We start from the raw sequence: 26,278 nt of genomic DNA, 5'->3' as shown, positions 1-26,278 counted from the left end.
GTAGGTGCGCCGAGGTGGGAATCGGCTGCCAACGAACTTACACCTGTGGGAGCATTGCCAACGAATGAATTACGGTTTGTAATTATGTGGTAAGTCGGATACACTGCGTATACTTGACAACTATGTTGCCAATTTTATACCCTGACCGAAAGACTTACAATTTTGGTCGTAAGAAGTTTTAGATAATAAAGATAAATTTACTCAATAGCTTAGAGGTAAATATGCATGTATTAATACACAGAGAACCTCTGACCGAAAATAATTTAAGAAAAAATTAATAAAATAAAATATACTTAGTGATAAAAAAAAATTTTGGACCTCAATACAAATTAAAACATTAATTGAAGTTAAAACTTTATAACGAACACACAGAAACGAAATATTAATAATTTAGGAACCAATTCTATATTATAAAGCTAGATAAATTAAATAACAATGAAGACAAATTAATAATCGACCAACAATTGAATAAGTCGAAATTACATTTTTAAAAATTATTTGAGTATGAAAATAAAGGACATAGATGGGAGGACTAAGACTGCTCGACGAAAAAAATAAATTATTTTAAAAACTATCTTTAAATTTGATAAAAAATTGGGCAGTCTAAGAACTAATGTTATTGATTTTACCAATATGAATTGCTTGCATCTAAGCCAAAATACTTTGAAAAATCACCAATATATCACAATTTTATAAAGATTATATTTTAGAATTTCTTCTTATATCATTTTTGAAAATCCTCTGCAATTTAATAACGGTTGATAACAAACCAAGACCGCGAAAATGTTGAACAGTGTAGTAAATGGCTGGACTGGCCACACCGCACGCACATTGGAGCCCGAAAACGCCGTCTTCCTGCACTTCGGTCACACTGGCAGCGAGCAAAGCGCGAGACGAGTACCCAGACGCCACAAAATTTGGGTGAAAACAATTGGAATTGCACGGCATCCAATCAATCTAAACGAAAACTAAAATGGGCAAGGAAAAGGCTGCCAAATCCTACAGCATTGGCGACCTGGTGTTCGCCAAGGTGAAAGGTTACCCGCCATGGCCGGCGAAGATAACCAAGATTAACAACAACAAGAAGTATAATGTTTACTTTTACGGAACTGGGGAGACGGCCAACATCAAGGTGGAGGATCTCTTCCCGTATGCAGACAACAAGGAGAAATTCGCCACCGAGAAGATCATGAAGCGGGCCAAGTTCATCGAGGCCATCGAGCAGATTGAGAGCGCCCTGCGCGGCGAGGATTCGGCGCCCATCGATTTGTCCGGCGCCGAGGAGCCAGTTGCTCCGCCCACCGCCGCCGCCGAACCTATCAAGAAAGAGGAACCCAAGGTGCCAGAGGCCACAACTACTGCACCGGCTCCAGCTCCTCCTGCTGTGGCGGATAAACCCAAAAAGAGCGGGAACCGGAAGTCGAAAGCACCACCACGCCATGTGGACGGTGACAGCGAGGGCGGAGCTGACGCCGCTGGAGGACCTTCCTCATCCGAGCCAGCACCCCCTCCACCCAAGCGACGTGTCCCTACCGAGGGTCTCAGTTCCGCCTCGGCCATCCCGGCACCCAATCCAGCACCGTCTGCAGCGGCCACCACATCCACCAAGAAATCCGTGAAGAAATCCAAGCCCACGGCAGCAGTTACTCCCATCCAGAAGAGGGCAAGGCCAATCAATGTAAGTATGGGTAAATTAAATAGGTCACGGTCATGCATGGAAGCTAGGAACATGTTTTCAGGAGGTTTTACCTTAGTAAGATTAAATTCCCGACCTAACCCAGTGATAAACTCACGATTCATTCGGCAGCGGTGGAATTTGAAGACAAGGTATTCTATTTTACCTTTACAGAATCTTATAAAAATTGTTTCTAAAATTATTTCCATTTACAAATTCTGTTTCCCACGTTTATCTGTGACTTATTCGTTATATGATAAGGTAAAACAATATTAACGTAAACCAGCAAAAAATAGCAATTAAATTCTATTACCATTTCCTGTTGGTTAAAACAATACTTATAATTAAAACAAATTTGGTAGGTTGGAGTTTTTTTTAGAAAATTAATTAAAAGTTTTTCCTCTCTTTACGAAGATCAAATTTTCAAAGAATCAAGCCACATTTCTATCCTTACAGAACATCCGGAACGAAATGCTAATGGTTTACATGCCCACTGCTAAGTGCTTGGGCATTGATATAAACTACAACAAGCCGGACATCTTCGAGAGCGCCTCTGCTGAGGAGGCTTGGGTGGAGAAGGCTCGCAAGGAAGCCATGGAGCTCAAGCTAAAGCTGGAAAGTGGTCAACTCGAGCCGGAGAGCATGCCTGAGAGGATAGTGGTGGAACCAACGCGCAGCGAGATTCCCAAGCAGGAGGCCTTGCGGTTCATCGAGGAGCTAATTGAGCACGAGGATGCTCTGTTCATGGAACGCGACTTTATTCAACTTTCCCAGCAGCTGCGCGAATGCTTGGGATTGCGTCGAGCCAATGTGGGCAAGTGCTTGGAGATCCTTGATCAGTTCAAGGAGGTGGAGTTCACCAAGTTGATGCTCCTGCGCAATCCGGAGTGCGTTGACATCATGCGACGACTTCGACGATATGTGGGCAATCTAGAGCTCTGGAAGATGGACCTATCCGACGAAGTGGAGTTCAAGGAAAAGGCACAGGTCATTCGCAAGGTGTCCTCTGGTATATACGATGGCTTCAAGGGTCTCTTTAACCCAGAGCCGGAGAGTGAGGATAATTTTTGGATTGACTTTTGCGAGAAGGTTAAAATCTACAAGACCTACACGAAAAATATGAACGAAAACCTTCGCGTCGGGATGAACGAGCGCGGCTACAACAACCTCGTTGTGGCCAAGGAAGGCTCCGCTTCCGCAGAGCCCATTCCGCAGTAGATCAGTGTTTTTGTGGGCCAGTTCTGCTGGTCCAACTGTACGATAAGGTAGGTGAAAAACCAAATGTTTTTGGCTCCACCATTTACCCTCCTTTTTTTTTAGTTACTCCTAAGCGTTGGTTAATTTGGGCAATTTGAAGACCTTGCTCTAGACGACGAAGTTTCGATAAGCCTTGTGCTACTGCTTAATTTCTAGGATTAAAATTCATTTAATTTCCATATATGAAATCCAATTTTTTATCGTTTGCCTACCAGGTGCATATCATTGCAGCTCTTGAGATGGGATCGTGCAGCACCCGCTTAATAGACATTAAAAAAGCTTCTCAGCTTCAGACCCGTAATTATTTACTAAGTGTGTAGATGTTTTGATTAATATTGAATTAAATATAGATGGTACATACTCTCAACCAATTGTTTTATTGCCCTAATTCGAAGAAATTCCCGAATGGTTTTCTATACAAAGCTCATTATACTTTGTAGTCATTCTTATTGACAAGCATTCTTAACAATCGTTAAGCATATTAAACATTAGGAATAGTGTAAACTTATTCGGGGAGTTACTTAAACTTAAGCTTTAAAAAAGTGAAGCATTCATTAGTCGCATTAACATAAGAGTTAGTTTCCCTCCTTGACGTCTCCTATTCCATCCGGCAAAATGGCGAACATGGCCTCCGACTCCGGCAGACAGGGTGAATCGTAGATCTTGCAGATGCGGGTCTCTCCCTTGCCCTTCCGGAGATACAGCCGCGTGGTGGAGGAGTGAGCCATTATGTGGCCCCCGATGGGCTTCTTGGCATCGCCGGCAAACATGCCCGGTCCGCCGTCCAGCGAGGCAGTCACCTGGTTGGTAATGACCACCGCCACTCCAAACTCATCCGCCAGTCGTTGAAGCATGCGCAGGAACAAACCCAAATGGTTTTGCCTGGCGGCCAGCTCACCACGTCCAATGTAATCGGATCGGTAGAGAGCCATGGCACTGTCCACAATGACCACGGCGTATCTGAAAAAGCAGCAGCTATAAAATCTGTTAAATTGTGGGACACCTAAGCACACCTGGATTCAAAGAGCATGCCCGCTGCCATTTGGATGAGTCTTGTCTGCTGATCCGAGTTGTAGGCCCGTGAGCAAGCCACATTGTCCAGTACCTCGGCCTCGTTCAGCTTGAATCTCTGCGCAATGGCGGACAACCGCTCCGGCCGAAAAGTGTTTTCCGTATCAATGTAAAGGCACTTGCCTTCGCCGCCTTTTTGGCTGATGGGCAGTTGGCAGGTGACCGCCAAAGTGTGACATATTTGGGTCTTGCCACAGCGGAACTCCCCGAAGATCTCCGTGATGGAACCGGTTTCAATACCGCCACCCAGCAGTTTGTCCAGCTCCTTGGAACCAGTGCTCAGTTGCACCACATCCGCTCGCATTTGATGAAAAGTCTTGGCGCTGAGGAAACCCAAAGGTACCAATTTATTGGCTTCCGTGATGATCTGCTCCACTTTGCCGCCGCCCAAGCCGGGAATGGCCATCAGTTGCTTTTTGGTGGCATTGGCCACCGCTTCCACAGTATGTAGACTGGCCTGTTGGAGCAGTTTTATGTCCTTAGCCGTAATGCTGCCTCCCTGGATGGATGAAATTCATGAACATTAGAATTCTGGGCGAGATCGTTGGATACTCACCATTAATTTGGCCACGCTTAGTGGACCCTCCTCCTCCTCCTCCTGGACATTTGTAAGCTTATCCATTTGACAGTTCCAAAGTGAGTGTTATTTATTTGTTACAATTTGAGTTTTGTTTTTAAAATTCGACGTTTTCCATGAGAGAATTTCGTCAAAAGATTGGCGCCGCGCAATTCATCAAAACAATCAGTCGTTTGCCATTCACCCCGGTCGCAGAGGAATTTGATTATCACTACAGTGGGCACAGCATAGAAGGTACATCACAAGATCATTATGGCGGCCTATTACTATTTCGACATTAAACTGTGAGTAGAGGAGTATTTTTAATGAAGATGTCTCCGTAAAGAAAACCCATATTTTAATAAAAATATATATTTTTCTAAAGCAAACTAAGAGATCCGGACACAGTGGTTTTGACTCCCTCCCTATTTCGTAATTGCGTTCTCGATGCCTTGGATAGTTTCTTCTGTGAGGAAAAGCCCACAATGGAGATTGTTAAGTTTTGCGCACTGCAGCAACGCGTTATTTTTCGAGTACCAGAGGAGCTGTACGAAATGACACGCATATCCCTTGAACTAATAGGTCACTATCAGGAAACGCCATGTCATTTTCAGATCCTACAAACCTCCAAATCAACACTAGACTTTGAAAAAGACATTGAAAAGAATTTCGTAGGACTGCCCAATAGCGAGGACTAGCAAATTGACCACTGACTAATTCTTGGAAAAACTGTTATGTTTACTTTATATGAATTTCTTAATTTTGGTGATTTAATAAAATATATATAGTAAACCGTTACGAAAATTTAAATATGTGAATATAAAACTGTTTTTATTGTGATCTTCTTATTTGCCATTCACTAGGAAATGTATTGGTTATAGTGTTGTCGTTTAAAATGAGATGATTAAAACTACTAGATTGAGGAACTATAATTTGATAGGGTTTTAATTTATTCTTTATTTTAATATGCATAATTTAGGGCAGAACAAATTAAACATCCAAGATTGGATGCATAAATATGTATTTATATCAAAGTAGCTAAATTTGTGTTAGCTGTTTTTCGGCACATTTTGGTGTAAAAAGCCATCTCTGCCTGCGCACAGCTGTTCGCATAGCAGAAAGAAACAGTGAAAAGGGAATAATTACATAAAAAAACACACTGACCGGCACTTTTTAGACAACTTCCCGAAGTTTCCGCCGAAAATAGGTCCCGAGCAGAATTACCGGGAGCGGGAGTTGCATTGGGCGTAACCAAAGCATGAGTGGTTACCAATATCTGGACGTGAAGCTGTGAGTTCCATTCAATCCATTCAATAGTTCCACACGTGCAAGGGTAGTGAAAAATCAAATAAAGCATGTTTTAATCCACCAGGAAACTCCGTGATCCAGACTCCGTGACTTTGACGCCCGTTTTCCTTTGCGGCTGCATCCTCAACTCCTTGACGAATATTTTTGGCGAAATTGGTGGCCAAACTACGCTAGAAATCGTTAAATTCAGCTCAACCGACAAACGATTCATTTTCCGGGTGTCCGAGGATTTCCTGAAACGCGTCCGCATAGCTATATCCCTGATAGGATACTACCAAGAGGTGCCCTGCCATTTCCAGGTGCTCAGCACATCCCAAAAACCTTTGGATTTCGAGGCAACTCCCGAGGAATTTATAGCATTTTAACTAAAGAAACTCAAACAGGATGTCATTTTCTTTTTGCAAGGAGTACGGCAAGGACAAGGTGATCTTTGTCACCAAGGAAGACCATGCCACGCCCAGCACCATCGAGCTGCCGCCACCGGAACAACCGGAGGGCGTGATTACCAAGGATGGGAAGATCAACTGGAGTTGTCCTTGTCTTGGTGGAATGGCCACTGGTCCATGTGGCGTCGAATTCCGTGAGGCTTTCTCCTGCTTCCAGGATAGCACGGGCGAACCCAAGGGTTCCGATTGCTACGAGGCCTTCACCAAGATGCGCGACTGCTTCCAGAAGTATCCCACCGTGTATAACAAATCCGGCGGAGATGACGACGACGATGATGGATTGGGTGATGCCTTGGACACGGATGCGGGTTCAGTTGGTGGTCCGAAAGCAGATCCGCTGGCGGATGTCGGCAATCCAGGAGGCGGAGATGAGGCGGTGACCCCCAAAAGCAACTCGGTGGTGCCCAAGGCCTAAATGGGAATAGTTCGTACAAAATAAAGAAAACTTGTCATAGTTTGAGGCCTATCGGCTTCCAATAATATTTACCATCTATCGTGACTTGAAAACACTTACCTGCTATTACTAATAAGATTAAACTTATAAAAAAGGAGTAAATCATACTAAAGTAAACATAAAACTTCAGTTTTTTTATTGTACAAGAAAAGGAAAAGAATATTAAAAAATTATTAACAATTCAAATTCAAAGCAGTAACCGACTCATTGGTGTAAACAAATATTTAATAATTACAGATTGCAATATTCCTAGTTCCATTAACTTTTTGAAATTACCCGTTACTGGTATTCTCTGTTCCCAATAGGATGTTTCGTTTGGTAATTTTCTGGTATTTTTGACGGATTTTCCCTATGCGTTAGCATGGTATTGTGGTATTTTTACCATCCTGCTGACACACTGTTTACGAAGTAGCAACCAAAAAGGAAAATAAAAATAAAAGCGTATTAAGATTTCGTGAGGAAAAAATGCTGTAGGCGCAGTGTAAAATGCATATAGTGCAGATAAATCGCGTTTGTGAGATGCTACAACGCGAGTTCAACATCAAATCGGTACAGAACTTCAAAGTGCAATAATATTAATACTTGAATTATCGAATATACCAAAGTGCAATTGGCCAGTTGAGACTACAGCCATAACAACAAAAACAAACAACGGCAGTGAAATAATATAATAACCTTGTGGCAGTTGTTTTTTGTTTATTTAAATCAGAAATATACAAAAGTAATCAAGGTAAAAGGAGGCAAAGTGGTTAAATAATAAAAGTTAATTAGGAAAACACAGTGCTTGAGTGTGAGTGTGTGTGAGTAGTGCCAACAATACAAACGCAATACAACCAATACAAGCGCAGAGCCATAGTTTTTCATAGAAATAACGAAAGTAACAGCGATAAATAATACTAAACAACAACACCGAAGAGTCTCAAAAGTGCTGGAAAAACTTGCGATAAGAAGAACGATAGTGAAAAACAAAAAGAGAAAAGAAACAGGAACCTCCACATCGACAGATCTTTGAATGCTGCTGCGTTTTGAAATCCGGCGACAAAATGGTTTCGTTAATTAAAACAATCGAAGCGGCAGCGGAGAAACAGAAGCAATCGGTGGCTGCCACCGACTCCTCCTCTTCTTATTCCACCTCTTCACCCTCTTCGTCTTCTGGCTCTCTTTCATCATCCCCTGCCGCCCCAAAATCCAATCTCACGGCTAGCGGTAAACCAAAGGAGAAACGAAGGTGAGTCGGACAGATAAACATGCCATCAAAAAATCAGATCCCTGACCAATACACCCATCCAATAATCCGATCCGTAGTGCTCCCTTGGATCTGCTCAGATCACTTGTTTGCCCATTGCATAAGCTTTTGCTTTCTTTTTCGCCCTCTTCTTTCGCTTCGCAGCGCTTGTGGCGGCTTTTGTTGCTATCCGTCGATTTCTGTGGGTTTCCTCTGTTTTCTGGGCGGTATTTCATATATTTTTTTGATTTGGGATCATTTATTTCACATGTCGATGAAACCTTTTACTTAAGAAGGTGTTTTCTTCCCCTACTAGTATCCTCAATGAATATGATTTTTGGACTTTTGTTTGTTTTCGTCCGTTTCTCTGTTTCTTATTTCCTAGACAGAGGCATCCAGTTTATATTCCTAGTTGCTTTCATGTTTATTAAAGCTTTAATCAATGGACTCTTTTTACTGCATTTTGAGTTAATATCAAAAATTTCCCTTATTTTACTTCCCTATTGTAAGTTTCTGCTGTGACCTATTTCAACAGAAGTAATGATTTGCATTAGGCCCTCGTTTGAATCCTCATTAATTTCCCAATCGGCAATTGTTGCTTTCTTCTAATTTTTCAAAACCTTAGATTTCATAAATATTGCTGAACCTGAATTATTTTCATCTTTTATTATTGTGTAATTTTCTTATTCCTTTAATTCGTTTAAATATACAACATTTGTTTTGCATTTTCATTTATCATAATATGATGGCAGATCACAGATTTAATGTTCATTGATGTAATTTGCCTTACTATAAGTAAACTAACCCAGTTGATATTCCTTGCTGATGGGCGGTAAAAAGTCTTTCCGGGAGGAAATTTTTTTATTTTCTTTGAATGAATTTGAATGTATACCTTGCTTGATTTTATTAACTCCCCTTATTGGGCGTCACTGGTTGACGAAACAAACCAGACGATAGAAAACTGACGAGGGGGACTAGAAAATATCGAAAAGTCAATCATTAATCACGCGTTCAACTAATTTTTGCATTCGCGGTAATTATTATACGATCTAGTGACGGAGGCAAAGCGAAAGGGAAGAAAAACCCAACGACCGAGACCCACGACCTTCAGACATTCAAAGACAAAAGTCGAGACGAACTGAAATCGTTTAGTTTGCATATGCATGATTGGTTTCCATAGTGGAATACGATATCAGGGGGTATATAATAGACAAATGCACACAAATATGTAAGTGCACTTTGTTTCGGAAAAGAGTCTTGAAAGCACCTGTTGTTGCTCTCTAGAGATGCATCCTTCAAGGATTGACATCCTGTTTATAAGGCCAAGCCCCCATTATTTTATTTTTAGTCGAGTACATTGTTCTGCTTCTTTGTTACGCACAGTGGGTTATTTTTAAGTGAGATAAAATAAAAAACAATGAGAAAAACCAGTTATGTTCGATTATGTTTGCCCCTCCGCTCCAAAAACAACCTGTTTTTTTCCTCGTGCTTCGTTTTATCAGCTTTGTTTTGTTTTCGATTCCGTTTTTTTTTGGCCCACGCCCCTCCGAAAACTTTTATTTATTTATTTTATAAGCCCATAAACCGCCAAGTTTATGTTTCACTGAAGACATTAACATTAAATTGAAACAAAGTTTTGCATTGGCCTACGTGACAACCATAAAACTAAAGTAACAAAAAATGTGTAAAAGCGGTTCTATAACCATTTTCAAAATGTGCTCGCTCTGGTTTTCAATAGACACACTAACCGACTATCGGCGGTAGTTTTTCCATTTGCTTCGAACTGGTTTCAATATATTTTTGTGTGAAGCATTGGTGAAAGCTTTGCAATATCTTTAAAACTATAGAATTGAAAAGTCAGTTAGGTTTTTAATGCAATGTTCAAAAAGTTCGTAAAAATGTATTTTATTAAAAAATTTTACCGGTTCTTCAAAATTATTATTTTTATCGGTTGATAAAAATGATTATTTTTATCGGTTGTTAAAAATTGTTCTTTTTATTTATTTTTCCCAAAAATACGATTAATTTTAATTTATCATATATTGATCGATAAAATAATTCTTGTCTATCGGAAGATTGTCAAGCCGTTATTTTTCTTAGCCGACTATTTCGATTGCAGCTGACCGATCACAAACATATCATAACTGCACCTACCGTGTGACCTCAATAAAAATGAATTATTACAACTTAAGGGGGTATTTGGGGGAGAGACCAAAATCTTAATCGAAATTATGGTTGGTTTAAAATTAGTTTTATAAGCTGTCAGACCTGTGCCAAGGCGCTCAGAAAATGAGGAAAAAATACGCAGAAGCCAATGAACAAAAATTAAAAAACAACTCGACAATAAAAAAATTTCAATACCAACGCAAACAAACGCACAAAAGTGAAACACGCTTACATACATTTCCACATGTGTGTATTGTAAAATATTTAAATGATATGCCCAGTTGTTGTTTTTTTTTTGTCTGGCCACGACGACCTACTTTTTGCGCAATCGAACCAAAAATGTGACGGCACGGGGAGGATGGAAAGGCCCGAGGGGGTATTATTGTAAAGGGAGAAAGAGAAGGAGAAAAGGTATTGTATTTTAGTATTAGGTCTTGGAGTTAATGTTGGTTTTTCTTTCTTTCTTTATTTATACACATACACACTTTGGTTTTGATACTGGTGCACAGAAAAAATCTGGTACATGTTAATCTATAAAAAAAACATTTTATTGTCCTCTTATACAGGAAAATATTTAATAAAACAAAATTTTTATGTTGCCTCATATTCGATATGATTAAAAATGTTTGATTTTAAGGTGTTTTTAAAACTTAACTAAATTGAAATATTAAGAAAATACCGTTAACATATAATAATAAAATATTTTTTGTATGTGCAAAATTGAACTTGGCCCAACGAAAGAAACAGAAATGACAAAGGTGAGGGAGACAGACTAAACGTAACGCAGTTTCCGATCTTTTTTCAGCCATTTAGTTCAATGGTCTTAATACGCGTTTGGGGTTATTTATGAATCGTTTCTGGTTTTGTTATTATATTTTTCTGTGGGAAATACGGAGTTCTACATTATTTCTTTCCAAAAAAAAAGCAACTTATTATTGATTTAAGGATGACAATCCTTTTAATGGGGAGGATATATATAATTTAGACAAAGGTTTGGTTAAAAAAATTGGTTATATGTTTAGAAACAACGAAGCTTTATTTTTTTAAATGAAACTAGAAGTCCAGAAGTTTATAAAAATTCTTTCACTCATATTTTATTAATAATAAAACAATCCAAAGTTTATTATTTTAAACAAAATTTTAAACATCATTTTTTAAGTTAATATTTAAATGAATTGGTCGTCCTGCGAACGTCGAGTCCTTTTCAGAGTTAACTGTAGTGATTGCAGGCACGGACTCAGTTGTAGTGGGTAGAGGCACGGATTCTGGTGTAGTGGTTGGAGGCACGGATTCTGATGTAGTGGTTGGGGGCACGGATTTTGATGAAGTGGTCCGAAGCACTAATTTTTTGTGGTTCCTATAGATTCCCAGGTTATTGGCAAAGCAACAAGAAAATATGAATAAGATCAGTTCAATAACTATCAGGCCGATAATCATAAACTGGTACTCCTTAGTGGTATCCATTAGGTATTCGATCGATTTGCCATGGCATCCTTTATACAAGTTTGTCGAAATGGGAGAACCATTGTAGCAGCTTGCAGGAATGGAGACTTTCTTTTCAGTATAGTCCGTGGAAGAGTTCATTCCGCAGCATTTAAACAATTCCTGGATGACTTCGAAGGAATCTATATCCAAATGTTTCCAAGCCCTATCGATTGCGGTGCCCAAGAGTTTCGAAAAGTGCTCGTTATTGGTGAGGATTAGTATAAATAGTGTCAGCTGCCAGATCATGTGTATCAGGATGATCGCAGCATATCTTTTGGTAAACCAGATAGAATTGAATGTGGCACCGCAGCATCCAAGGATCGAAGTGAAGACCGTAATCGCTCCCAATATGATCAGCGCAATCTCTATGACGGGGAATTCACTTTCAATATTTCCGATGTTTGTAAGGATTTTTAGCAAAGGAACGATGCCCCAAATGGTGACAGCCACCACAATGATGTTGACTGTTAAGAGGAGGTATTTCACCACTGATGTCCCGTTGTCCATGTCTTTTAAGCTTAAATTACTTCCACGAGACCTCCGTTCGAGACGAGATACTTTGAATGTTTAACTAATTCCTATGGGACTGCTAGTTCTTTATAGTAATCTCCCTGGTGAATACAGTAGAATCCGGCTATAACGACTCCGCTTATGGTGTCCGTCCGAAAACTCTATGGCTTGGTTGGTCCCTATACAAACTTATATGGTTAGTGCGTCTTCTGGGTATAACGACGTAAAATCGTCGGTCTCTTGAAAGTCGCTATAACCGGATTCTACTGTACTTGTATTTTCCATTGATCACATTAAACATATATATATGAATTCCTTGGTTAATGACAGACTTTTGCGTTATTCCCTCTCTCTCACTCTTCAAATCTCTTATCTCGTTATACCCTTGCAGAGGGTATTATTATTTTGGTCAAAAGTGTGCCACGCAGTGAATGAGACATCTCCGATCCTATAAGTATATATATTCTTGATCAGGATCACGTCCTGAGTTGAAATAAGCATGTCCGTCTGTCCGTCTGTCCGTCTGTCTGTCTGTTTCTACACAAACTAGTCTCTCAGTTTTAAAGATATCGAATTGAAACTTTGCACAAACCCTTCGTTCCTTTGCACGCAGTATATAAGTCGGAACGACCGGGATCGGCCGACTATATTCTATGGGTTTTATTTTTGGCCAATCAATCCGACCTACCAAATTTTATAAGCATCGGCCGACTTTATCCAGTAGCTGCCTTATAACTGAACGATTGGAAATGCAATAACTTACAGAATATTCTGCAAGGGTATATCAACTTCGGCTCCGCCCGAAGTTAGCTTTTCTTTCTTGTTTTACTTATAATATTCATTGAACACATTAAACATATATATTTAAATATATATTTGGGTTTTGTTAGTGACAGACTTTTGGGTCATGAAAGGTTATTATATACGTCATTCTCAGACTCTTTGCCATTTTTTATTGGTTTATTTTAAAATCATTTATACTCAAAAAATTTATAAATTACCCTTGGAGAGAGTAGTGATTTGTAATGCATCAAAAATTTCGTCTCCGACCCTGTAATAGTATATATATTCTGATATAGCCAAGTTTATCTGTTTGCAAGCTCAGTTTAAAACCTAAAGACTTTAAACTTTCTCAATCTGCAAGATGTGTACGCCGATGAAGTTTGAAAACGGCACTGATCGAATGTCTATATCCTATATCTTAAAATTAAGAAATAACTGATAAAAAGTAAATTAAAGATTAGATAGGAAATCAAAATTGTTTTGGCTGTTCATTTATTTGTATTCGAATATAAATGTTTTATTAATAAAAGTTTCTTCTGATTTTTCACACTAAGCATTTTTAAGCAAACCAAATGGCTAACTTTAAATAATTATTATTGTTTATTTATAAATGAACGACTGCAACAGTTACAGAGTATGGGTGTGTCTTCCTGGATGTCGGAGTGGTCAAAGGGAGCATGTGTGCTTTCTGGCGCTTGTAGATTACTAGATTGTTGGCCAAACAGCAGGAAAATATAAAGAATATCAGCTCAAAACCAATCAGGCCGAACACGAACAATTTGGTATTGGCAGTGCTAGCATACACAAAGTCTATCAACTTTCCACGACATCCTTCGAAAACGTTAGACGAGGGGTAGGTACCATTGTAGCAGCTTGCGGGCTTGGTGTGCCCTTCGTCGATATAGTCCTTGAAAGAGTCCCGACCGCAGCAGCTAAACAATTTCTGGATGGCATCGAAGGTACCTCCCTGCGCATGGTTCGATTTCCAAGCCAAGTCGATAACGTCGCCCATGGCCTTTCCAAACTGCTCCTTGTTAAAGGCCATTAGCAAAAGCAGTGTCGGCTGCAGGATCAGTTGTATTAGAATTATTATAGCATAGCTTCTAGTTATGATGACAGATTGGGTAGCGGCACCCCAGCATCCCAGGCCCGAAATAAAAACCGCAATCGATCCCACGATGATCACCGCGATCGCATTCATGGCCTCTCCATTACCTTCAAGTTTTCCGATAGTGATTAGGATCACCATGCAAAAAAAGATGCTCAAAATGCTGATAAACATCACAATTATGTTGAACAAGAAAAGGATATATTTGACCAGTGATGTTCCACAGTCCATGATGGTGTTATTTTATTGTACTGGTTTCGATGATAAGTTATACACGTCCGTTCGAGTCGAGCAATTTTTATGAATATTTTTCTAGAAAATAATTAATTTTTGGTTTTTTGTTGTATGTTATTTCTGAAACCAACAATTGTTGGTCCCGAAATTTTATTACATTTTTTTATGTCACATAGTTAAAATCATGCGCGATTAGCAAATGGCTACGACATAGAAATAATGTCTAATCACTTTAAAAATTATTTTCGCTTTAATTCCATATTCGTAATGGATTTAACCACTATTCAATGAATACAATGCAAAAAGTTTTTACTTTTATCACACTTGCATTCACTGGTGAGTGAAGCCGAATAATAATAGCCCAATAAAGCTTAAATTACTAAGAAGTTGGACTCATGATAGACATTTGTAGCATAAAAAGGTAAAAAAGGTAAACAAAGGGTTATCAGCTCGCATGGGCGGTGATTTAATTTGACCCCGACTGGGCATTGCCATCTTCTCAGTTTCTTAGAGCTGATTACATTGTGGTTTGATTACTTCCAGTTGGGAAGGCAAGTTTTCTTATCTCGTTTCACTTTCTGTGCTTGTTTGATGAAATAATCTAAATATTTAACTGTTATGCTATAGTTCTTATCGGGGCGCTCGTCTGACTAGTAAAATCTTTGAGAAGGGTAACATCGGTGGCAAAATATTTAGTCATCTAAATCCACAGCTATCTAAATCTAGCACAGAAAGAAACTATCAAGTCTTAACAGACATTAAAGGTTTTATAGAAATTTGTTTGCTTTTTTCACTTCATTTTTTTTTTTAATTTTGCAAAGTGGTTTGGCATGAAAGTGTAGGGTCACCTACATTTCTGGAGTTCTAAAACTAAACTTAAGTTTCTTTCTTTAATGATGTGCTTTCAAAAATTTTCAAGAAATATTAAATTTTTTTAGAACAATTTCTTTTAATATTAAATATAGCTTTGAATAAATTTGAATGTTAGAAAAAGTTAAATATTTTTTTTATAAATAGAGAACATTTTACGGCAGCGGATTAATTTGGAATTGTTTTTATTTATTTAATATATAACATGACGGCACTGAGCACTGCAGGTGGAAATGGGCGGAAAATGAAATCCTTGACGTGCAGTAATTTTCCGGGGGCACTGCAAAGTATGCTATATTATCCAGCGCAATTATCGGCAGAAGTGGAGCGCACAGACATAATTTATAAGCCTCTAATTTGAATCTGCCACTCACTCGAGTCCCCGTTATCGCCCCGATTGGGTAGTACCGAACCGTTAGCTCCCTGCCAACTGAATGTTTTCGAGTCGGGCGGACTTTATCTTATCACTCCGGTCCGGAGCGCACTTGTCCGGATAGGCAAACTTGTCTGATAGCACACGGAATCTGACGTTAATGTCTGCTGCTCTCTCGCTCCCTCTCTTGGCCATTTTTTTGGGGTCCTCGGGTATAAATATGATGGCTTCGAGGGTATGGAACCTTTCGCTCATTTACGGTTCGAACTCCCGCACGTCGTGTTCTGAATGCACCAGAAAAGTTATAGCCAAATCAAAATAGTCTTAAACCCGCTTTCCACTATCAGCCGTTATCGGAACGCGTGTGTGTGTTCATCATCGATGGGCTTAGCCGTATTCCAGCGAAAGAAACGGCGCAATCAATGTTTAATACCTTTGAGAGCTGTGACTTCTCGTGTCCCGGCGATAGTTCCTTCTACGGCGAGGATGTGACCTCTACCACAAGTTTCTACGAGTGCGATCTGAAGCCGCCGCAAGAACAGCTTAACAATGGCTCTGTTTTTGGGCGTACGCCCATTAATGAACCCACCGTGAACTTTAACAACGGGTCATTCTATAATGCCCCAATTCCCAGAGCCCAACCCTTTGTGGGTGCCATTCTGGGACCCAATGCATCCTCCGCCGGGATGCAGAGGTTTCATCCGTATCAGCAGCAACAGCATCCAGATGCCTTCTATCAGCAACGGGGCAGTCTTTTGAATGTGGTCACGCCCTGTCGCGAAAGCCGCCCCTGGAGTTACGCCTACTGCTATGGCTATGCCCCCACCAACACCCAACCCTGTCAGTTCTCCCAGTTCGTAGACATCGAGGACTTTATGTGAGTGCACCCACAAATCGTTGTGTTATTCATAATAAAAAATTCGAAAGCAAATTCTGTTTATATTGTTTCGATAAGCAAATCGAACAAAGCTGTAATAGATAATACAGCACTTACATAATTTATATCAAGGAAAAAAATATTTTTTTTTTCTGGTTTGTGAAAGTATTACTTGAAATTTTTGATGATAAGCTTCATGATTTAGTATAACAACATTTAAAAATATCAAAAAAAAACTAAAATTACTCTCAGATACTTTGCATAAGAATGTAGAATGTAGTACCGACCCGATAATTTCAATTAAATTATATTTGATTTAATAATGTTTAGAGTACATACATATTTTTTATTCACCAGATTTTTTAAAATGATTGATCGCTCAACTGTAAACAGTTAATCTAAACAAACATAAATATAATCTGTTTAGATCGGCTTGTAGAATACCACTAATGATTGAAGTTTTTTCTGACCACTGAAAACCTCATTTAAAAATTCGTTGGGTCCTATTGTAAAACCCGAAGCCGAAAGCAAACGGCGTGGCTCTTATCTATGCTTATTTGTGGATCGCTTTGTATAATAATATTTAGATACGCAGGAAAAGATAGGGAATGGGGTACGGAGATATGGCGCGAGAGAGGTAATAAATGAGTCAAGGTTCATTGGGTTTCTCCCAAGTGAAATGCCCTTTATTTAGACTTTAACAGCACTGAGAAAGACTTTCCCCCTCTTATCGATTGTTAAGCAGACATTATTTAATATCACAATCTAGTTAATAAAACTTAAAAATAGTTTGTTGACGTTATGTTGTGTAATTGTTATCTGACACCAATGACTTTATATTGGGTATTTCCCAAAGATTTATCATCACGTGGCGCGTGCGATGAAGGTCTTCTGGATGGGGTTCCTCCATCAATTTTGTTGATCTACGATTCCCCAACGATTGACGCAGGTTATGGCCCCTTTTTCCCTGCATTTCTCCCTAAAACTTAGCATGCAACGTGCGCGGAAATCAAATGGATTTGGAATGGTCGCCAGTTTTCTCGTTTATTTACGTTTTGCACACGTTTAAGCCAAATTTGTGCTTGTCCGTCTCCATGCTAATGAGCCAAATCCAAACTGACGCACTTGCAGAAGGCATACGCTACCTAAAAAACCTCCTCCAACTTTATGCTGCTCCCATCCAAACATCCCTGACCCCATGTTGGCTCGATTTACTGCCCCATGAACTTGGCATTAACACCTTGCGATGTATTTTATGTGCTTTTGCTGATATCTCGCAAAGAGATACGTCGCATTTGGTGGAGCATTTCGCAATGCTAGCAATTCAAACTCAAACAGATGCGGGTCAGTATCCTAAGGCGTCGTAGGATTATCTAAGATTTGGTTGTCCACGTGGTTGGATCGTGGTTGTTTTACTTGGAACTTTCCGGTCTTAATTTCTATAAGAATATTAATCACTTTTTTTAATAGCGAGCCAAGCTTTAATCGAGGGTTTATATAAAGTGCTCACTTTTTATTTGTTTTTAATTCCTATGAAATTTCGTACATAATGAATTAAACTTTTAAGACATATGGAATATTAGGAATATTCACGTTTCAATTAAATGTGATAATAACAACGAATATTTAAGGCAGAAGTTTTCTTTGAACATTTCTTTTAAAAAGTTATATTTTAACTTTTTAATAATACTCATATTAAAGCTGTATTTTTTGTCAGTGTTTGAGTTGCGCTTTGGAGCGGAAATACTTAGCAACAACAACAGCAGCGACAGCGGCAATAACAAGGCAATTCTGCTGGCACAGCCAGAATATTTAAAAGGCTGTACTTGCTTCTGTTCTAATGAACAGACAATAGCCCGCCCGATCGCAAATACCTCCCCCGCGAAAACCCCCCGAATATCACTCCATTTAAGCAGGCCATTAGCATGCAATTCAAAGCCACTCGATGCCGCTTTCTATGCACTACGACTATCGAATTTCTGTTTATAAATGAATATATATATATTTTTTTCTAAATACATATATAGAAACCCACGATTCCACGAGTCAATATATTCGATGTGCTTGCCTATTGCATTATATTGATAGCGAGTGAAATAATACTATATAATAATTATCTAAGCGGCCATTTGAGTTCTGTTTCAAACTTTTGCTGGTCTTCATCAATCGGCCGATTGATTGACAATGAAAAACCCTCTTATCATTATCTATTTCTGTTTCATTTACTTAGCTCTCTTTCGTTTTATCAATCTTACGAAGTTTTATCTTGGAGGCCTGAATACTCTTTACACATCAAATATATAAAATTATAAAGATTGCAATTTTCTTGTAATGATTTACTGTTGTAAGAGATTGTAAACGTTGTGTTGTTCATTATTAGATTTTCTTGTTTACTTTCAATCGATTAATGAGGGTCTTATCTCATATTCAAAGATGTCATAATTTAATATTATTTGAATTGTTAACAGTCAACGATTAATTTAACATTAGTTTCTTGATTACACTTCGAATATTTAGTGATTAATTTTTTTTAATTATTTGTGATTTGAATGCTAGTGCATCAAAAGGCAAACAAAGAAGAATGCCTTTTTTAAAATAGGTATTTAATCATTAATTAGACAGTCAGTTCGTAGACTGACATAAACATCACAGTACAGAGCTCAGATTCCACTGTCTTTTGCGGCTGATATAATGGGCTTTTCTTCATTTTAAATGACAGGTGATACTTAACGCTTGTTAACTAAAAACTTTTTAATTTTCGTGATGTTGCCAAGCGGATTTTCCAAATAAAACACCTTACGTGGGCAGCACTTTTTCCTTCCCCAATAGTCAATAAAGCAGCGTTGGCAATTTTTGTCAAAAACCAAGGCAACTATTGTACGTGCAAAAATTGTCGTATTCCATGGATTATACAAGTTCTGCCCGTATTTCAATAATAAATAAAATATTAAGAAGGCACAAGCTATGTTATTGCTGCGGATGAATTCCCGAATTAGTTTCCTAGCATGAGGCAGCTCACGAGATTTTCTTGGCAAACTTTTTATAATTCTCCCCCAGTCCCGAGGGAGGGCCGTCCGTCTTTTCTTAGAATTTCCCAAAATATATAAGTATACATATTAATAGTGCCCGTATGTGTGAGGTCAGTGCTCTGCCTTATAAATGTATATAAATGATTTGACTGCTTGTTTACTGATTAAAACTTGTCGCCAATATTGACGAGTCAAAACCCCCTGCCTAAATGGGGCTTGCTCATACCACCAAAGACAACTCTGCTGAGTCGCTAATTGCCAACTCATCGGGCAGGTGAGATCTTTCGACAATCCCCTGGCGAAATATTCCACCTTTTCCAAGAGTCCGTCGTTTGGGTATTGGTGCCAAGGTAGCAGGGGTGGTCTTTATCAGGCGAACGTGTGACTGCTGGCTACTCTCGGAACCCGAATCAGACATTATAAACTATCTAAAGCCCCCGGGGTTCTTTTGTCAGCTCTCCCAAGGGGGCGCCATTGTAGGTCAGGATCCTCCAGGCAATACAAATGAAAAATGTATTTATTGTAAATAGTTTTGAAGATTCTTAAAGAAAGGAATTCCAAAGACATTCTTTATCAGCAGCTATTACTTTTACTGCCTCCACATTTATTCTCGTCGCTATGTGAAATTATTGTAAACTGTGGCAACGGTTCGTCTCAATCTTTTCACATTATAAATTTTTGAATACTTTAAAGAAGATTTACTGTTCAAGATAACATTTGTATTGGAATTAATATTTCTGTAAATTGTAGTCTAAGGAGCCAGCTGGAATAGCTGCCGTGAACTTTGGGGCCGTGTTGATCGGTTTTGCTTTTTTTCGCTTGGCCTGGCAACAAATGCGAACATTAGAAGCGTTTTGCTTAATTGAAAAATTGCGAGCTCTGGCCGCGTGAATTGAATCACAAGCAATCAAACGGGAATAAAAGTGCAGCAATTGAAATGCACGCATATTTCAGACAGCCTCCCCTCTCTATTCCCGCCCTTTTTCCCCCAGATCAGTGGCGTACGTGATTGTTTTGAGCCTATGCTAATTTTTCATCTCATCGATCTTTGTAGGAATAATGAAAAGCGCAAGGAAAAGTCTCGCGATGCGGCCAGATGCCGTCGATCCAAGGAGACGGAGATTTTCATGGAACTCTCGTCGGCTTTGCCATTGAAAACCGACGATGTCAATCAACTTGATAAGGCCTCCGTGATGAGGATCACCATTGCATGCCTCAAGATTCGTGAGATGCTGCAGTTTGGTAAGTTCCCCTAATAGTTATTTTCCTTTTTATAACGTTTTATAATATATACATTTTTTTTAGTTCCCAGCGATGCCATTAAACAGGACATCGATGCTGTTGAGGAGCAGGTGGAGATCAAACCTAAAATGGAAATTGGCAACGAGGATTGGCTAAAGGGACCCGAGGCCAGAGAACTCTTGAAACTGACCATGGACGGATTCCTGCTGGTCTTGTCCCACGAGGGTGATATCATTTATGTGTCCGAGAATGTCGTTGAGTATCTGGGCATTACCAAGGTGAGTTTTTTCATAGAATAGAATAGAGGTAGATTCTAATTTGGTTATTAAATTACCACAGATTGACACTCTGGGCCAGCAAATCTGGGAGTACTCGCACCAGTGCGATCACGCCGAGATCAAGGAGGCTCTCAGCCTGAAACGCGAAATTGCCGAGAAGGTCAAGGATGAACAGCAGCAGGATTCCGGAGTGAGCACCCATCACCGCGATCTATTTGTGCGCTTGAAGTGCACCTTGACCAGTCGAGGACGCAGTATCAACATCAAAAGCGCCTCCTACAAGGTGAGATAACATCAACACACAAATAGCGACACTCGAAATATAGAAATATGCTGATTTTATGTTAAATGAAGTGTGATGAGGTTATGATTATGAGATTTCCATTTTCAGTTATTACCGAAAACTAAAGCTGTAGCTTATTCCTGATCGAATTCTAACTAATCTATGTTTTTCTCGTTTTATAAGGTCATTCACATCACTGGACACTTGGTGGTCAACGCCAAGGGCGAACGCCTGTTGATGGCCATTGGTCGACCCATTCCGCATCCATCGAATATTGAGATACCGTTGGGTACCAGCACTTTCCTTACAAAACACTCCCTGGACATGCGTTTCACCTATGTGGACGACAAGTGAGATAAATATTATCAGTCGTGAACCCTTTTTAAGAGACTTTATCTAGGAAATTTAAAGATTCGAAATGTAGCTTTACTCAGAAAACATTTATTAAAAAGCGATGTGATTGAATAATTGCTTGGCTAATAAATGTCGTTTATTTAATAAATCATTCGTTTTTTGTTGATGCCATTAAGCAATTTTCTCTTGTAAAAAGTAGCTTGTACTATAAACATAATTTAAAGTGATCTCTGTTAATAAATCATCAGATTTTGCTCTGGCAATTAAGTACTTAAATAAGAGGGATTAGTTACTTTTAAATTAAAAACTAACAAGCTATAATTTCCCTGTCTCAAACGTCAACAACAGTTTAGGCTTCAAATGCCTTGGCTTACGGCTTAGAGACACTCAAGTTATTTTTGAAATCATCATCTAAAATAATGTTTTGTTAGAGAATTTAAGGATACTTGCACTGAGCAGAAATAACATAAAATTGGATCACGGCTGTATTTATTTATTGGTTAAAGTTTATTATAATGATGTAACTATGGTGTTTCAGGATGCATGGCTTGTTGGGATATTCTCCCAGAGATCTGCTCGACACTTCGTTATTCGTCTGCCAGCATGGAGCTGATTCCGAACGCCTGATGGCCACCTTCAAGAGCGGTAAGTGGTGTCCAACTCTCTCAAAATTCGCTACTCATTAAAACAAACTGCAGCCAACTAATGCTAAACTAATTACTTTAATGTGCAAATTAAAACGCGTTCGTCGTTAGTTGGTGGAATGAGAGGAAGGGAACAGGAAGGATGCCGGAAGCGTCCGGCACATCACAACGAAGTTGTCACTCGTCCGCCGGCGTTACCTGTCCTCTATCTTGACTCCTTGGAGCTCCTAGTTCCCCTTCACGTCCAGCAGTTGCCATAGCTTATTGCATTTAATTAGTTGTAGCACCTTCCTCTTGTTCGCACCCTCCTCCCTTTTTTTTCCAACACAAAGACCATTAGTCGTTGGCTTGACTTGGCTCTGCTTTAATTTCACTTTAGTTGCTAATTAGTTTTTGCGCAACTAAATGAATTGGTCAGGCAGCAAGACAGCTGAAATCTCTTTTCATTCCGTATCTATCCCTTTCATATCTCTATCTTTTGCTTTTAACAACTTTTTTGTTGATTCAATTATGCTTGTGCGTTGTATTTTCTTGTTTGTTTAATTTGGCATTGACATTTTTTTTTTTGCCTAAGTCGGTGAATCTATATAATCTAGATATGCCTTATTGCTGCCCCATCTGCATTCCCCCTCAAGAATCATTGCCACCCATCTTGCTTAGCAATCGAAGCCCAAAAGCCACCAGCTCATTTGCAATCAATTTTCATAAGGCAAAGTATTATTATCGCAGATAAATATTCAACTCGATCGATAAATGGGTCTGCTCAAATAAAAAACTTTGGTTCTTTTTGTTATCTGCATTTTTTAAATTATGTTTCTTCATAAAATTATAACTAAATAGCTTACAGGGATTAGATTTGTTTAATTTGTTATAAAACCCTGGTCATTTTGATAAATAAATGAATGTCATCATAATCTTTTAAAGTCATGTTTTTATGATTCACTATCTCTAACCATACATGCATTTGCTAATAAGTGAATTCAAAGCGAATAGTATAATTTTGATAATTAACACAATGTCATTCAAATATTTGAAAGTCATGCCGGTAAAATAAAAATATAACCAATTTTGATGAGCAGCTTTTTTGATAGGAGGTAGATGGAAAAGAACCATTAGCTTGATTCCCCTCTGCAGTAAATTTATATTATATTCGAATTTAAAAGTGTAAGATGGAAGTGTTTCTCACTCGCAGCCAGCTTAAGCATTTTTCTTAATTTCTCCCCAGCTCATTGGGGCGCGGCTTCTTGTTATTGTTTGCTTATTTGTTGCTCTTAATGGCCGCGTCATGTCGTCTACATTGACCAAATAATGTTGCCACTGCCGATGCTGATGCTCCGCTGGCTGGTGCACTTAAAATGCCAACGCTGGGCAATAAAAAGTCCGCCGTTGCCGTTGCCGCCGCCGCTGCTCTTTTGCTGACCATTGTTCGGGGTACATTGTACCCAAAAGTGCCCAAAAGAGCGCATCCTTGCAGCCAAGGAACAGAAAATTGTCACTGCACTACAATTGGAATTATTATTGGCTGCGATGACTTTGGCTTCTTGGCCGGACATTTGCCCGTCCTCCGGTTTTTCGTGTAGACACGTTCTGCGCGAAATGACTTTCGGTTTTATGATGCGACGTATCCATTTGACCAGGACGCAGCAGCAGTCCTTGGATGCAGCTGCCGATCCTGGGTATTCCTCCGGCTCTCTGTGTGCATCTCGCATATCGTTAGCAAAACTTGCCAGCAAGTTGTAAAAATGTCTTCGAAAGTCGTAAAAGTATTTCATACATTTTTGTTTTTATTAAGTTGCTTCACTTCTCGGGTGAAGTTTTCTTCCTTCTTTCCTAAAAGTTTCCTTTTGAAAGCTTGTTCGCCATATTATTGTTTATGAGTGCTGTCCGTTTTTATTTCCATTTGATTTTCATCAAGTTTACATGGCTTTGTAATAAGGGGGTCAGCTGGTGGTTCTCCCTTAAAAGCTCCATCTATCCACCCCTTTCATTCTATGAAAATTCGATGATGATGATGGGCTGAAGTACAGTGACATTTTTAAAAAGAAATTGGCTTTTCTTTATTAATACTTTAAGCTTAAAAAGTAATGCCAATTTAGTAATCCTAAAAGTAACTTAAATATAATTTTCAACTATTTCAAATATTAACGTAGTTTGTGTTAGTTTTACCAAAAGTATTTATGGTTGAAAATACTTTTTTTTATATTTATTGTTGAACACGCCAAAAAAGGATGGACCTTGTTTTCGTATATTGTCAAATTATTTCTAAAGAATCTACAAACTATATATAATACTTGAAATAATAATAATATTACTATTAATGATATTGGATTGTTACGGACTAGCAAACCATAAATAACTTTGCATTTAGAAGTTAATACTTCTACTTTTGATGGACAACATTAACCTATTATTTAATTATTTGTCAATTAGGCTTTAGTTTAAAACTAAAGGAAGTTCAAGTTATAGAAGTACGTCTGTGCCTCGTAAGACCCTATTTTTTAGCTGATTTTCCCCTTTTCCTTTCTGTCCATATGCACATGTGTGGTTGTTCGCCTGCAGCTGGCGCAGCTCGCAAAATACTAAACGTCATGTGACAAACAGTTCAATAAAGTACAAAATGTGCGGAAAATCGCAAATGTCATGCGGGAAAATCTCGCATCGGGTGTGTAGTGGAATGGAAATGGGAAATTGCGTTCGAGCATTTCCATGCTGCAAATAAAGACGACAATTTGGCCGCGAGGCGAAAAATTATGAAAAGAGCGGGTGGAAAAGAAAGGAATGGCTGAAAGAAGTGGCAGTGGATTGAAGGGGGCCCAAAGTAAACTTAACGTGCCAGATAAATATCCTCTGACAGACAGACAGCAAAGAGATAAAGCCAGCATCGTTTTGCTGTATTCGGGAGGTGGAGGATTGGAGCTCCAAGCGAGTGTTGCAATAAATTTTGAAAAGCAACAAAAAACAATACCGAAAAGTGGCTTTGGCAGATTTGGCGCTGCGTGTGAAAAGTTCCCCTTTGGAAAATGCATTTTGCACTGGATGCATTCGAAGGGCATTGCCGCGGCATTTGCCAGACATTCAACTTTCAACTCTTGCCACAAGCTAGTTTCCCGCTGTTTGTTTCTGTTTGAGTTTCCTCCTTCTGGTTCGGTGTGTTTCCTTTTCAGCTTTTCCGAAGGGCAGCTGACAGTTGTTTTGGGTGGTGTTGTGGGTTAAAATGGGGCCTGACTGGCACGTACAAAGGGGGCGTGGTGCCAAGTGTTGCATACTTTTCGGCGATGGCCTACGCGAGGTGACTTTAAAACGCTTCCCACGAACGCCATAAACTAAAATGGCAACAGTCCTTTGCTGCAAAAAGATAACTATTTGAAAAAGAATCAAACTTTTTACGCTGTCTTTATTAAAGCGTTGCATTAACATCTCAGAGTTTCGGTTTAAATTACTTATCTTTGAAATTTGTGTATATCTACTATACATATAATTAATTTTTGAGCTGTTAACAAAATAATGTAAAAAGCATAATATAAATTAACGATCGAGCTATTTCTGATACCCTTTGACCCTAGTGGCTTAAAGTTTTTCAGAGTTTAATATAAAAAAAAATAACAACATTTTATAGATTAAAGAAAACAATTTTTTTAAATTTAATAATCTTCAAATTCAGTTTGCATTCATGGAATTCAAGCGCTTGTTTGGCTGGCAACTTTATTTTCATTTGCTCCCACGCTCACGCGGGTTGTGTAATCAACATAACAAGCAACTGCCAGTTTACGAGTCTGTTAATGTCTCACACACTCCGGAGACTCGCAGCCAGACGAGTTTCCTGGCCATGTCCTGTACTGCGTACTATATAAACTATATGTCTGAGCCCGGCCCGCGAAAGCTTCCTGCCAAAAGTGTCGATGATGCTGACGCTTAGCGCTGCTGCCAAGTCGTTGCACTCATCAGAGCAGTTGGAACTCCCCTTTTTTAGGAGACCTCAAACCCCAAAAGTGTTTCAACCAAAAGTTTATTTATCTTGGCTAACATGCACAGTGGGGTGGGGTATTGCGA

At 39.1% G+C, this 26,278-nt stretch overlaps 7 protein-coding genes across 8 annotated transcripts in view; 5 read left to right on the top strand and 2 right to left on the bottom strand.

Annotated features, from left to right (window-relative positions):
- Positions 1-845: 845 nt before the first annotated feature.
- LOC108045419 (PC4 and SFRS1-interacting protein) lies at positions 846-3,299 on the top strand. The gene is made up of 3 exons (XM_017124743.1): positions 846-1,678; positions 2,132-2,940; positions 2,996-3,299. Exons 1-2 carry the CDS (start codon positions 974-976, stop codon positions 2,891-2,893), a joined length of 1,467 nt encoding a protein of 488 aa, XP_016980232.1. The 5' UTR covers positions 846-973; the 3' UTR covers positions 2,894-2,940; positions 2,996-3,299.
- On the bottom strand, positions 3,291-4,767 carry LOC108045420 (DNA repair protein Rad51 homolog). The gene is made up of 3 exons (XM_017124744.2): positions 4,560-4,767; positions 3,946-4,502; positions 3,291-3,892 (listed from the first exon to the last, which is right to left on the bottom strand). Exons 1-3 carry the CDS (start codon positions 4,623-4,625, stop codon positions 3,508-3,510), a joined length of 1,008 nt encoding a protein of 335 aa, XP_016980233.1. The 5' UTR covers positions 4,626-4,767; the 3' UTR covers positions 3,291-3,507.
- LOC108045422 lies at positions 4,753-5,257 on the top strand. Its single transcript, XM_017124746.2, has 2 exons — positions 4,753-4,864; positions 4,945-5,257. Exons 1-2 carry the CDS (start codon positions 4,833-4,835, stop codon positions 5,255-5,257), a joined length of 345 nt encoding a protein of 114 aa, XP_016980235.1. The 5' UTR covers positions 4,753-4,832.
- Positions 5,258-5,656: 399 nt separating this feature from the next.
- On the top strand, positions 5,657-6,351 carry LOC108045423. The gene is made up of 2 exons (XM_017124748.2): positions 5,657-5,849; positions 5,932-6,351. The coding sequence occupies exons 1-2, from the start codon at positions 5,818-5,820 to the stop codon at positions 6,230-6,232; spliced, it is 333 nt and encodes a 110-aa protein (XP_016980237.2). The 5' UTR covers positions 5,657-5,817; the 3' UTR covers positions 6,233-6,351.
- LOC108045421 (mitochondrial intermembrane space import and assembly protein 40-B) lies at positions 6,252-6,891 on the top strand. The gene has a single exon (XM_017124745.2). It carries the CDS (start codon positions 6,252-6,254, stop codon positions 6,726-6,728), a length of 477 nt encoding a protein of 158 aa, XP_016980234.1. The 3' UTR covers positions 6,729-6,891.
- Positions 6,892-7,158: 267 nt separating this feature from the next.
- The window catches only part of LOC108045392 (protein similar), a 73,704-nt gene continuing 54,584 nt past the window's right edge, over positions 7,159-26,278 (top strand). The window contains exons 1-6 of one of the 2 annotated variants that reach the window (XM_017124708.2): positions 7,159-7,995; positions 20,482-20,669; positions 20,733-20,947; positions 21,009-21,230; positions 21,414-21,580; positions 22,123-22,229. In XM_017124708.2, the coding sequence (XP_016980197.2) occupies positions 7,811-7,995; positions 20,482-20,669; positions 20,733-20,947; positions 21,009-21,230; positions 21,414-21,580; positions 22,123-22,229 (1,084 nt within the window). In that variant the 5' untranslated portion in view covers positions 7,159-7,810. Of the gene's footprint in view, positions 7,996-15,928; positions 16,399-20,481; positions 20,670-20,732; positions 20,948-21,008; positions 21,231-21,413; positions 21,581-22,122; positions 22,230-26,278 lie in introns of those variants that run through there. The other variant, XM_017124706.2, reaches the window with a different exon arrangement.
- Positions 11,316-12,195, bottom strand: LOC108045393 (leukocyte surface antigen CD53-like). Its single transcript, XM_044458777.1, has 2 exons — positions 11,578-12,195; positions 11,316-11,515 (listed from the first exon to the last, which is right to left on the bottom strand). The coding sequence occupies exons 1-2, from the start codon at positions 12,148-12,150 to the stop codon at positions 11,396-11,398; spliced, it is 693 nt and encodes a 230-aa protein (XP_044314712.1). The 5' UTR covers positions 12,151-12,195; the 3' UTR covers positions 11,316-11,395.

The sequence above is a fragment of the Drosophila rhopaloa genome, unplaced genomic scaffold, assembly GCF_018152115.1.
Source record: "Drosophila rhopaloa isolate 14029-0021.01 unplaced genomic scaffold, ASM1815211v1 contig_167, whole genome shotgun sequence".
Classification (NCBI taxonomy): domain Eukaryota; kingdom Metazoa; phylum Arthropoda; class Insecta; order Diptera; family Drosophilidae; genus Drosophila; species Drosophila rhopaloa.
The sequence above is the reverse complement of the archived record's forward strand: the minus strand, read 5'-3'. Positions and strand labels throughout refer to the sequence as shown.

Bases quoted from the DNA above. Each gene is read 5' to 3' on its own strand.
- LOC108045419 (XM_017124743.1), top strand. From the start codon at position 974: ATGGGCAAGGAAAAGGCTGCCAAATCCTACAGCATTGGCGACCTGGTG. The intron at 1,679-2,131 runs GTAAGTATGGGT...CTATCCTTACAG, and splicing joins AGAGGGCAAGGCCAATCAAT to AACATCCGGAACGAAATGCT.
- LOC108045420 (XM_017124744.2), bottom strand. From the start codon at position 4,625: ATGGATAAGCTTACAAATGTCCAGGAGGAGGAGGAGGAGGGTCCACTA. The intron at 4,503-4,559 runs GTGAGTATCCAA...TCATCCATCCAG, and splicing joins TAAGCGTGGCCAAATTAATG to GGAGGCAGCATTACGGCTAA. The intron at 3,893-3,945 runs GTGTGCTTAGGT...CTGCTTTTTCAG, and splicing joins GGCATGCTCTTTGAATCCAG to ATACGCCGTGGTCATTGTGG.
- LOC108045422 (XM_017124746.2), top strand. From the start codon at position 4,833: ATGGCGGCCTATTACTATTTCGACATTAAACT. The intron at 4,865-4,944 runs GTGAGTAGAGGA...ATTTTTCTAAAG, and splicing joins TACTATTTCGACATTAAACT to CAAACTAAGAGATCCGGACA.
- LOC108045423 (XM_017124748.2), top strand. From the start codon at position 5,818: ATGAGTGGTTACCAATATCTGGACGTGAAGCT. The intron at 5,850-5,931 runs GTGAGTTCCATT...TTAATCCACCAG, and splicing joins CAATATCTGGACGTGAAGCT to GAAACTCCGTGATCCAGACT.
- LOC108045421 (XM_017124745.2), top strand. From the start codon at position 6,252: ATGTCATTTTCTTTTTGCAAGGAGTACGGCAAGGACAAGGTGATCTTT.
- LOC108045393 (XM_044458777.1), bottom strand. From the start codon at position 12,150: ATGGACAACGGGACATCAGTGGTGAAATACCTCCTCTTAACAGTCAAC. The intron at 11,516-11,577 runs GTTATTGAACTG...GGGAATCTATAG, and splicing joins TTATGATTATCGGCCTGATA to GAACCACAAAAAATTAGTGC.